General features: G+C 37.0%; 1 protein-coding gene and 1 long non-coding RNA gene across 2 annotated transcripts; one reads left to right on the top strand and one right to left on the bottom strand.

The window, feature by feature from the left end:
• Positions 1-4,073: 4,073 nt before the first annotated feature.
• Positions 4,074-5,051, bottom strand: LOC127239547 (uncharacterized). The gene has a single exon (XM_051257749.1). The coding sequence runs from the start codon at positions 5,049-5,051 to the stop codon at positions 4,074-4,076; it is 978 nt and encodes a 325-aa protein (XP_051113706.1).
• A 6,348-nt stretch (positions 5,052-11,399) lies between these two features.
• Positions 11,400-12,154, top strand: LOC127239941 (uncharacterized). The gene is made up of 3 exons (XR_007836264.1): positions 11,400-11,432; positions 11,557-11,600; positions 12,048-12,154. It is a non-coding gene; the product is annotated as an uncharacterized LOC127239941 (long non-coding RNA).
• Positions 12,155-12,784: the final 630 nt, after the last annotated feature.

Raw genomic sequence — 12,784 nt, 5'->3', positions numbered from 1 at the left:
ATATTTTTTTACCAATATCACAATATATAAACCTACAAATAAAATTAACTAATATGTTTAATTTTTTTAAGAAAACATACGGACAATATCTTTTCTAATTTAAATAGATATTAGTCACACTTCAAATATTAATTAGGACACTAAAACTTTCCACCGATACATATTTATGAAATTGTAAAAATTTCTCTAGTAAAATCACTGGTGACATAACAGTGATTTTAGAATACATCCGCCACCCTAACTTTTAGGTTATCAAAATATTTGCATGGATAGAAGTTTGTTACGTATGATTGCGGAAACTTGTCATTTCTTACACGTTGCACTTCTTTGTTTGACATACAATAATGAACATGCTATTTATTGTAATTGTGGATATAACTAACCCTTTTACGCTTTACTAATAAAATGGGATTTAAATAATTGAAAGTAGCTGAATTGTAGAAAGTATCAACTGAAATAACGTCCGTATCCAAACTGAATTAACTACTCTATGTTTGATTCAATAAAGTCAAAATAAACTTTAAATATCTATTATTAAACATTGATAAATTATTTTTGTCTAATTTTGGTGTATATAGTATATTCAATATGCCAATGTAATGTGTTCTTATAAAGTTCCCTTATGTACCAGCACTTAGATTTGGATATTTATATATTACGTGTCTTATATCTAATTTCTAGAGCTCAAAATTGTTTTTAGGGATAGTTAAGGTGCTGATTGACTCTACTTATCACATAGTAAATGTATACATAACATATGGCTAGAATTAATACTATTATCATGTGTCGTCAGTCAATTCTATGTATAGTGATACGTGTGATATATGATAAGATCAATGATGGCATGCATTATCAGTATTTATACTTTCAACATGTATTTTTGTCTTGCAAGCAATTAGTGAAGGCAAATTATATAAAATAAAAAGAGAATAATAAAATATATGGGGATAATCAAGAAATATTCACTCAAAAATTATATATATCAATTTACTTACACATCATATATATATATATAAACAATTCAAACTACTGCCATAAATATATTTATTACCCTCATTAACTTATAATTCAAACTTCAAATTCAAATTATTCATCAATAATATTTAATTAACCAATTAAATTATAATTTAATTAAAAATTCAATTTAATTTTCCATCAAATGTCTCCCGTAAATTGAATTGGCTCTTGACTCCCAAAGCAGCAACATTTCTTGAGAAAGCGGGTCCACCAAACGGTTTTGTGAAGATGTCAGCCAACTGCTCTTCAGTTGGGCAATATGTAATGTCAATGTCACCTTCATTAACAAGATCCCTTAAGAAGTGAAAGCAAAGACGGATGTGTTTTGATCTTCCATGAAAGACCGGATCTTTGGAAACAGAGATAGTCGATTTATTGTCACAGAACAATGTTGTAGCAGCATGCTCCTTGAAGCTCAAACTCTCAAGGATTCCTCTAAGCCACACAATTTGACTCATGGCCAAAGATGCCGCTATGTACTCTGATTCGGTGGTGGAAAGTGCCACAATTGGTTGTTTTTTCGAACTCCGTGAAACAACTCCACCTCCAAGATTAAACACATAGCCAGATGTACTTCGAGAATCATCACAGCTTCCTCCCAAGTCACTATCCATATAGCCAACAAGTTTGATGGGAACGTTAGCTTCATAATATATGCCATAATCCAATGTCCCTTTCATGTACCTTAAAATTCTTTTGGCAGCCTCCCAATGATTCGAGAATGGCTTCTCCATGAATCTGCTAACCAAGCTCACAGCGAACATGATGTCAGGCTGAGTGGCTGTAAGGTACATCAAGTTTCCGATTAGGCTGCGAAACATTGTTGTGTCAACCATCTTCCCTTCTCCATTTTTGCTCAACTTCAAACCTGTTACGCAAGGGGTTGTTACTGGATTGGCATGCTCCATATTGAATTTTCTTAGAACCTCAACTGCATGTTTTTCTTGAGAAATGAAAATTCCAGATTTTGATTGTTCAACCTTGATCCCAAGAAAACGATGCAATTCTCCCAAATCACTCATCTCAAATTCCTTCATTATAGCCGCTTTAAAATTCTTAAGCGTCTCAAATCATTTCCAGTGAAGATAATCGACAACATAAAGGCTCACAATCATAACACCGCCATTGCAACATTTTTTGACATAGAGAGTATGCTCGAGTGGGCATCTCTCAAAGCCAAACTTCAAGAAAAAATCATTAATCCTTCCGTACCATGCTCGAGGCGACTGCTTCAACCCATAAAGGGCTTTTATGAGTTTATAAACTTTGTGTTCCTCGTCTTTTCGAACAAATCCAGGAGGTTGCTCCAAGTAAATTTCTTCTTGAATAAACCCATTCAAGAATGCGGATTTCACATTCATTTGGAATAATTTCCAACCATTTTGAGCTGCAAGTGAAAGAATCAATCGAATCGTATCAAGCCTAGAAACGGGAGCAAATACCTCATTAAAGTCTTCTCTTTCTTTTTGCTTGTAGCCCTTTGCAACCAATCTTGCTTTATATTTGTTGACTGATCCATCAAGATTTGTTTTTGTCTTGAACACCCATTTTACACCAATTGGAGATTTATGTTGAGGCAAATTTGTAAGCTCCTAAGTGTCATTCTTCCCAACGGAATTAATCTCCTCTTTCATGGCTTGCACCCATTTCTTCTCCTTCGCTGCTGCTTCAAACGAGATTAGATCTACCTCTGCAAAGAAAACAAAGTACACTTGGTTTGGCCCATCAATCGCTTCAGTTTCATCGTAAAGTTCTCTCAAAGTCCTTGTCCTTCTCGCCGTTGGAGCTGCAGAATTTTCAGCAGGTTCTTTTTCACCAATGTTTTGCTGCATTTGTTGAGTATCAACATCTTCAAAATTAAGAACCTGCCAATGTGAGAATTCTGATGATAAATTTGAAAAATCATAGGAAGCATTCTCATCAAATCGTACATCCCTGCTGATCACAATTTTCTTTGATTTTGGGTTATACAACTTGTAAGCTTTTGTTCTCATACTATACCCAATGAATATGCATTTTTCAGATTTATCATCAAGCTTACTCCTCAAAGAATTTGGGATGTGTGCATAGGCAACGCTACCAAATGTTTTCAAGTGGCTAACATTCGGTTTCTTCCCATACCACACCTCATTCGGAGTATAATTCTCCAAACTCTTTGTCTACGATCGATTGATCAAATAGACAGCACATGAGACTGCCTCTCCCCAAAATTCAGCTGGCATATTTTTCCTTTTCAGTATGCATCGAACCATATCCATGATGGTTCTATATTTTCGTTCGGCAATGCCATTTTTTTGTGGTGAATATCGGGCTGTCAATTCATGTTGAATCCCATGGTTCCGACAGAATTCCTCAAACATTGAGGACATGTATTCCTCTCCACGATCACTTCGCAGGGTTTTTATGTGAGAACTAGTAAATTTCTCAACCTGAGCTTTAAATTCTTTGAAACAAGGAAGTGCATCAGATTTTTCTTTCACCAAATAAACCCAAACTTTCCTTGTGAAGCCATCAATAAACAACAAGAAATATCGGTTACCTCCAAGCGATGGAACTTTAATTGGCCCGCATAAATCCGTGTGAACCGGTTCCAAAGGCATTTTTTATTTCCAATCAGATTTTGATGGGAAAGACTCTCGATGTTGCTTTCCCAAGTGGCACTTTTCACAAACTTCTTGACTCCTCCGATTTTGAGCAGTCCATATATAATCGATTTATTCGACAACTCCTGCAAGCTCCCAAAATTAAGGTGCCCAAACCTGTCATGCCACAGCTTGGAGATTTGCTCATTAACAGCAAGATTTCCAGCATTATTTAAGATATCAAGCTTCAAAGCAAACAAATTTTTTGCTCCCAAACCAATTTTTGCTGTGATTTGATTTTTCTTCTCCATAGTGCAAAAGTTGTCAACAAAATGAATATCAATCCCCTTTTTTCATTAAGTGGCCAACACTTAACAAATTGCTTTGTAATCCAGGAACATAAAATACCTCAGACATTTTCTCAAGTCTCCCATTTTTCGCCTTGAATGAGATTTCTCCAACGCCTTCGATCTTTTATGCCTTGGCATCTCCAATAATAACCTGCCCATGATTAGCTTCGACAATAGTGGAAAACAGATTTTTATTTCCAGTCATGTGTTTGGTTGCCCCGCTGTCCAAATACCAAATATCCCCAATATTTCCATTTGAAGCAATCAACAATGTTTCTGTATTTTCGACTCCTTTCTCATGCACAAAACCATTTTCACGCCTCTTTTCTGGATATTTTTCCCAACAATCAGAAATTTTATGTCCAGGTTTGTGACAATAATAGCACTCTACATAAGGTTTTGTACCTTTATAGTTACCACGCCCTCTTCCTCGTTGGGTGAAAGATCGTAATTTTTCATCTTCACGCCGCTCTTTATTTTCTGTAGGTGGTTGGCCACCCCTTCCTCGTCCCCAGCTTTGATTTCGTGCTCGCCCGTGTCCACGAAAGAAACCATGCCCTCCCGTAAATTGGGACTTCAAAGCGTGATCTTGAGAAGTGGAACTTTGAGAATTCCTTTGAAGTATTCTTACTTCATGGGCCTCCAATCTTCCTTGCAAACTTTCTAACGCCATCGAAGAGAGATCCTGCGACTCCTCTATTGCTACCACAACATGGTCGAATTTACTTTGTAGGCTAAGCAAGATTTTCTCGACTATCCGTTGGGTTTCAACTTCTCCATTTGATGCCATTTGATTCACAAGAGAATTCGCTCTAGTAAAATAATCTCCAATTTTTTCGTTATCTTTCATCTCCATATTTTCAAATTCAGCCCTTAATGATTGCAAGCGAAGTTTTTTTACTTGATCTTGCTCAGAGTATGTTGTTTGTAGGATGTTCCATGCTTCTTGTGCACTTCCAGCCTTATAGTCTTTCATAGACTGGAATCTCAATAGAGAGCTTGTCTGTCTTGTTGCCTTCTGTTCCTCAGAGAATTTCTTTCGGCAGCAGTGAGTCGGGATTCGTCCTCTGGAGCACCGACACCATCTTCCACAACACTCCATAAGTCTTGAGATTCAAGACATAATTTCATGAGATTGCTCCAATAATCAAACTTTTCGCCATTGAATCGAGGAACGAGATAAACTAGATTGTTGGACATATCCGAAGCTCTGATACCAATTTGAAGGCAAATTATATAAAATAAAAGGAGAATAATAAAATATATGGGGATAATCAAGAAATATTCACTCAAAAATTATATATATCAATTTACTTACACATCGTGTGTATATATATATAAAAACAATTCAAACTACTACCATAAATATATTTATTACCCTCGTTAACTTCTAATTCAAAATTCAAATTCAAATTATTCATTAATAATATTTAATTAACCAATTCAATTATCATTTAATTAAAAATTCAATTTAATTTTCCATCAATTAGAGCATGTGCTTTGGGTCTTTTTATTATATACTAATTCGGATTACTTTGATTAATTCTAATTAGAACCGTAAGTGCTGCTGTTTTTTAAATGTATGAAGAAGAACTAATGAACATTCAAGGTGGTTCTAAGTACCATTTTCTCTCACTTTTTAGGAATTTCTTGTACAGAGGTGGGTTTCCGCAAGTTGATCTGCCAGATAAACTGAGGCCGAAAATATTTTCTATCAGATGCTATATATATAAAATGTTGGAAGAGAGTTGCAGTCTCCACTATTCGACAAGTCTTGTGCATGTATACTTACTTTATGATACAAACATATTCTGTCACAGCCACTCAGTCTATTAATGATCACTCCAGCCTGAATTAAACTGCTAAAGTATGCTATCTTAAGCCCTCCACAAAGATCTTACATGAGCTAAATGCTCTTTAGTTACCATTGCCGAAATATATTCCAGTTCCTACCAGGTGGTTACCGAAATATATCTGATTGAATAATATACTGCTATGCAGCTTATTTGCTTATTTCCTATTTACATCCGGTCTTGTCTTTCAGGTTTTGGGACCAGGTTGCCATGGCCTGCTCATCCTAGCTCATGGAATACCAAGGCCTCTAATACTAAAATACGATGTCGCATTAGAAGTAGTCCAGTTCAGATTTATTAACATTCTTGAATCAAATTGAGATGTCAAATGTGTTGGGTATGATAGATAGTAGAAGAACTTGCAAAAGAAAATATTACGTGTTGCTCACTATGTTTTTCTGGATAAGTTCTTTTTTCACTCACAATGAAGTAAGGATTACATCCATATGTATAACCAAGAGACTTTCTAGACAACTCCATAGGACTCTTGATCTTCGTGCCATTACTTCAGGGTATTATTATTGGCAATTACTAGAACTTAAAGTTCATATTAACTATTCTGAAAGTTACAAATTATTGGTTCAACACCGTCTCTTAATTTGTAATTTTCAAATGTTGTTTGTGCTTCTCCATCTTCTCCGCACCAAGGGGTTTGGTGAGAATATCAGCCGGTTGCTCACTTGAATTGATGAATTCAATGTTTGTTTCCCCTTTCGCCACAAGGTCTCGAATAAAGTGATGACGTAGTTCAATGTGTTTTGAGCGAGCATGAAACACGGGATTCTTTGTTAGTGAAATAGCCGACTTGTTGTCACAGAAGATTGTCGTTGCACCTTTTTGCTTAAATTGCAAATCTTCCAGCATTCTCCTAAGCCACACTCCTTCACAAGCCGCTTCAGTAATAGCAGAGTACTCGGCTTCGGTAGATGATAGTGCTACTGTTCTTTGCTTCCTTGAACACCAAGATATTGGTGATTTCCCAAGACAAAATATATATCCTGTGGTACTCTTTCTATCATCAATCGAGCCACCCCAATCGCTATCAACATAGCCAACCAAATTGCAATCGTTTTCTTTTCCATATAGAACACCGAGCTTCCTGGTTCCTTGAAGATAACGCAGAATTCTTTTTGCTGCTGCAAAATGATTTTTTCTTTGATCATTCATGTACCTGGACACCACACTAACTGCAAAAGCAATGTCTGGCCTCGTGTGAGTTAAATAGATGAGAGATCCCACTAAACTTCAAAAGAGATAAACATCCACTTTTTCCGAGTCATTTAACTGCTGGAGTTTTTCATTTGTTGCCATAGGCGTGGACATGGGTTTGCAAGTAGCCATGTGGAATCTCTTCAAAATATCAACGTCTTTTTCTTGTGATAGAAAAATTTTTCCTTCGCTTTGCCTTACTTGCATTCCCAAAAAATACTTCATTGTCCCCAAATCTGTCATCTCAAATTCCATCTTCATCTTCTGCGTAAAACTCTCCAGCAATGATTCGTTAGTTCCGTAATAAATCAAATCATCAACATATAAACAAACGACAAGAAAATCACCCCCTTCTTTCTTGATGTAGAGTGAGGGCTCATTTGGACTTTTCTGAAAACTGCAGCTTGCAAAGTAGCTGTCAATTTTGTTGTTCCAGGCTCGCAGAGCTTGCTTTAGCCCATATAAAGCTTTTCGAAGTCGGTAGACTTTCTCCTCGCTCTTTTTCACGACAAATCCTTCAAGCTGCTCTACATAAACCTCTTCCTCCAATTCTCCATTTAGGAAAGCGGACTTCACATCAAATTGATAGATTTTCAATCCATAATGGGCTGCAATTGCTATAACAGTGCGAATGGTCTCCATTCTCGCCACCGGAGCAAATGTTTCATTGAAGTCGACGCCGGGCTGTTGCGAGTACCCTTTGGCAACAAGACGTGCCTTGTGTTTCTGCACTGAACCATCCTCATTAAACTTTGTTTTGTAGATCCACTTCAGCCCAACAACATCCTTCCCTTCCGGTAAATTGACAAGTTCCCACGTTCGGTTCTTTTTAATCATATCAATTTCTTCGTTCATTGCTTGTACCCAGAATTTTTCTTTTGCAGCTTCTTGAAAGTTCTGTGGTTCATGACAGAAAAATGCAAAATTGCATGAGGAGTATATGTCCTGCAAAGGTCGTACCTTCAGAATTGGATTTTCTGAATCCGGTTCTTCATCATTTGGATTTGGTTGAGCCGAAGTTGGACTGGCAGGAGCATTCTCGCACTGAGTTGTGCGCTCATTCTGTAATCGCAATGGTTCTGTAAACTGGCCAGGCTGATTTGATGGCTGTTCATAATCTGAATCATTCTTGGTCTTCCAATCCCATGCTCCACTTTCATCGAATATGACATCTCTAGAAACAGTCAGCCGATTTTCCTTTGGATCGAAAAGTCTGTACCCCTTGCTTTCATCACTGTAACCAATGAAAATATATTTCTCACCCTTCTTGTCGAACTTCTCACGTTTCTGAGCTGGTACATGAGCAAAGGCTATGCTTCCAAATATCTTCAAATGATCGACCACCGGCTTTCTCTTATTCCACGCCTCGAACGGAGTCTTGTTTGGCACAGCTTTGGTGGGTGATCTGTTTAGCAGATAAACAGCAGTATTAACTGCTTCAGCCCAAAAATTATTTGGAAGTCCTTTCCCTGTCAACATGCTCCGAGCCATCTCAACTACAGTGCGATTTTTTCTTTCAGCGACCCCATTTTGTTGTGGGGTATAACTCACAGTAAGCTGTCTCGAGATGCCATGTTCCTTGCAATGTTGTAGGAATGGAGTAGATATAAACTCTCCTCCATTGTCAGTTCGGAGTGTTTTTATTTGGCAGCAACTTTGATTCTCTGCCATAGCTTTGAACTTCAAAAAAGATTCGAATGCCTCTGATTTTTCTTTCAAAAAATATACCCACATCATCCTCGTGAAATCATTGACAAACAAGATAAAATATCTCTTCTCGTTGATCGATGGTGTCTTCATAGGGCCGCATATATCCGAGTGTACCAGCTCAAGTGGTGCTTTGGCTCTCCATGACGTTTTGGGAAATGGCAATCGATGCATTTTCCCATAGATACAACCTTCACATATTTTTTCTTCATGATGAACATCCGGTAATCCCAGAACCATTTTTCTTTGCTTCAAAAGCCGCAGCCCTGCCATATGTAAGTGACCATATCTTAAATGCCACAAGAATGAATTTTCCACGACTTCATTCTTCAAAGCAAACTGATTGCTTGAAGGCATAGTCATCGGAAAAACTTTGTTTGCAGACATCTCAACTTCAGCCACCAAGTCATTATTCTTCGTGAAAATTCTTGCCATTCCATCACCAAAAATGACCAAATAACCACTTTGTATAAGCTGCCCCACACTCAAGAGGTTTTGCGCTAGATTAGGCACATAAAGAACATCAAGAATTAATTTTTTGTTACCTCCTTTGGTAAAGACTGCAATCGTGCCCTTTCCTTCAGCGCTTTGAACATTTTCATCTCCAAGCTTTACGTGTGAAGTACAGCTCCTGTTAAGTTGCTCAAATTGGCTTTCATTACTTGTCATGTGGCTACTACAGCCACTGTCCAGATACCATAGGTCGGATTTCTGATCTTCATCTTTTTCGCTCGTGTAAAATAATGTCTCAGATTCGGCATTCTGCTCCTTCAAGAAATTTGCTTCAGTTTGCCCCTTCTTTTGATACCAACAGTCCCGTTGTGAGTGATTAGGAATTCGACACCTCCTGCACTTATGAAAGCAGTCCTTCGAATCATGATTGGACTTCTTGCAGATAATGCAATATGGGCTGCGTGCTGGTTTTTTCTCAAGATTCTCGTCCCTGTTCTTTGGAACAAATTCTTTCTTTCGTTCTCCTCCTCGGTTGGGTTGATCGCCTCTATAAAAATTCCGTCTTTGTGGTGCATTTTGGTGAGACTTTGCTGAAACAAAAGTCTTCGATTGAAAGGCCTGCTCAAGGGACTGATTTTGAGCTCTTTCAATCCTTTGTTCGTGAGCCCGAAGCGAGCTCATCAACTCATGAAGTGACATCACAGACAAATCTTTGGATTCCTCTATGGCAGCAACACAATGGTCGAATTTAGGAGGTAAACTTCTGAGAATCTTCTCGATTACCTTCTTGCTTTGGATGGTGTCTCCAAGACTTTCAATGTGATTGACAATGTCAACAGCTCTTGTAAAAAATTTACTCACATGTTCACTCTCTTTCATCGCCAAGTTGTCGAAGTCCCTCCATAGAGATTGAAGGCGAATAGAGATAACTCTATCATTGCCCTGAAACTCCTCCTTCAACACGTCCCATGCATCTTTTGCCTTCTTTTTATTGAAAATCCGTGGATAAATTGTCTTACCCACTCCTTGCTTGATGTAGCGAAGTGCAGTGCAATCCTTTTTCTTATTTTCTTTGTATTGTTTTTGCTGAGCGTTAGTCCAGGCTGCAGATGCACCTTCTACAGGTGGTTCTTCAAATCCATATGCAACAATATCCCAAAGGTCATGTGAAATGAGGAAATCTTGCATTTCACTACTCCAATAATTGTAATGATCGCCTTCAAAGATTGGAACCTCACTCGGGGAATATTTAAACATGGTACGAACAGAACTGGACATTGTTTTCAGGCTCTGATACCAAATTTGTTGGGTATGATAGATAGTAGAAGAACTTGCAGAAGAAAATATTACGTGCTGCTTACTATGCTTTTTTGGATAAGTTCTTTTTTCACTCACAATGAAGTAAGGATTGCATCCATATGTATAACCAAGAGACTTTCTAGACAACTCCATAGGACTCTTGATCTTCGTGCCATTACTTCAGGGTATTATTATTGGCAATTACTAGAACTTAAAAAATTCATATTAACTATTCTGAAAGTTACAAGTTATTGTTTCAACAAAATGTTAAGTTTTGCTCAGCACTATACTAATGGATCCCTGAATCCTCTACCATTGGTGTACATTAGTTGGCACAAAGATCAAACTGGTTGTTTGTATTCCTCCGAATGAAAATATGCGTAGATGGTTGAAGATTACTTCTGAAGAATGAACATCAACAGGGCAGTATTAAATACATATAATTCTCAAAGAAGCTTTGTAGGTTTCATTGAATCCCTCGTTAATCTTCGCAGCCAATGTAGAATGATGTCTGCGTTTTGCAAGCTCGCTCCACCATCTTGCTTTAATAACGTACCAAGGGATTAGTAATATATATATATATATACAATCATATGTATGGAATTATACAACTATAATTTGGACCTGTATTATCATTTCCATTCTCTATAAAAATAACCTAAAGACAAAAAGAGAAAAAACAGCGAGCTGGTGTTTCTTTTTGTTGACGAACTGTCCCAATAAAAAAAAAAAAAAAAAGAGAATTAAAGCCCAATTTGAAACCCTAATTTGTGTGCAGTAAGAGAAAGGTGTGTTGCCCTAAACGAAGAAATGCAGTTGAGGTCAGGCGGCGCAATAATTATCACAAAATATCTTCCACGTGACGTTGGCCCTCTCTATAAAACTCCTGTGTCCATTACCACTCTTCACACCCTCAAAACCCATTCTTAGTTTGTATCGCCATTCCAACACCGCTGCTGCAGGTAACAAATCTGCCCACAGACTTGTATATATATACCAATGATTCTGCTTGACGATATTTGCAGTGTCTTTTCTTTCTGTAAAGCTGTTTGTTTCACCGCAGAATTGTTGATTTCTATCTTGCAGATCCCTTGAGTTGTGCCTCCTTAATTTAATTTGTTCATCTGAAGGTAATATATGGTTTCATGTCCTGGATCTGATCTCCACATCTTTCTCTACTCTATCCTTTCTCTTTTCACAATCTGGACTTTTTCTTTTATAGAAAGCAAAACTAGGGTTCTGATATAAGAGTTGGTAGATTTTTAAATGATTTCTTATGATTATTGTTCATCAATTTGGGGTCTTTTCAAGGAAACTAAACTTAAGGAGTTTTGATTTCTTGGTTGATCTACTTTCTAAATGATTCTCAGATTAAAAATTTTACAATCGATAAGATGAGCATCAGATCTAATTATAAGAAAACCACATCTGATTATTTTACGACTTTTCTTACATAATATTTTCTTTATTTTATTTTTTTTGTTTAAATTAGATCTAATCTAAGCTGTAGTTTTTTTTTTAAAAAAAAAATTATATACTCAATCCTATAGAAATGTCTCGTTTGTGTTTGATTGCAGCGTAAGAAGATCAAAAGCCAATTTACACGTGTGCTCCTAGAATACAACTCGATCCATGGCGATCAAATCAGGACCATGATGGAGCACATTGTGTATGTTCACAATGGATAAATGATGTATCTATGGTCAGTTATCAATGAAAAAAGCTTATATAAATATTGTTTAATATATATATATATTGGTTCATGGGTTATCAAATCATGGGATTTGGAATGGCAGTTATTTCGAAACAATTTAAAGTGTGTTTACCCATGTGCTCCAAGTGATTTTTGAATGTTCTTGTTTCACTAATCTTGGCGTCCATCTTACATGCATTCCATCTTACATGGATTTCATGCGGCTTTTTTCTAACATCTAGGTAAATCAAGTTTAAACAAAAACCAAAAACCAAAAAAGATGGCTTATAGACGTCATGAGGGCTCCATATCTCACCTGACAGAGAAGGAGTTATCACCATCAATTCCCCGTTTTGTCGGTGTACTGGATGATGCTGATGTCTTACATGCACTGGTACTCTCTTATTCATGTTGAATTTTTGGACTTTTTATTCTTAACATTTGGGGGAATGTGCTTGTAATCACATTGTACTACGTGGTGTCTATTATTATGGGATGAAAACATGGTTTGGCGAACAATTATTGAACTTTAAGTAATTTATTATATTAAGCAAGTATCCTCTCATCACCCACCAACTTGTTGAGTACTAATGTTTAGTAGCGAAATTGTTGATCTGTGCA

This window comes from Andrographis paniculata, unplaced genomic scaffold (genome assembly GCF_009805555.1).
Source record: "Andrographis paniculata isolate CXL003 unplaced genomic scaffold, ASM980555v1 Contig78END, whole genome shotgun sequence".
Taxonomy (NCBI): Eukaryota; Viridiplantae; Streptophyta; class Magnoliopsida; order Lamiales; family Acanthaceae; genus Andrographis; species Andrographis paniculata.
This window is presented reverse-complemented; position numbering and strand designations above follow the sequence as displayed.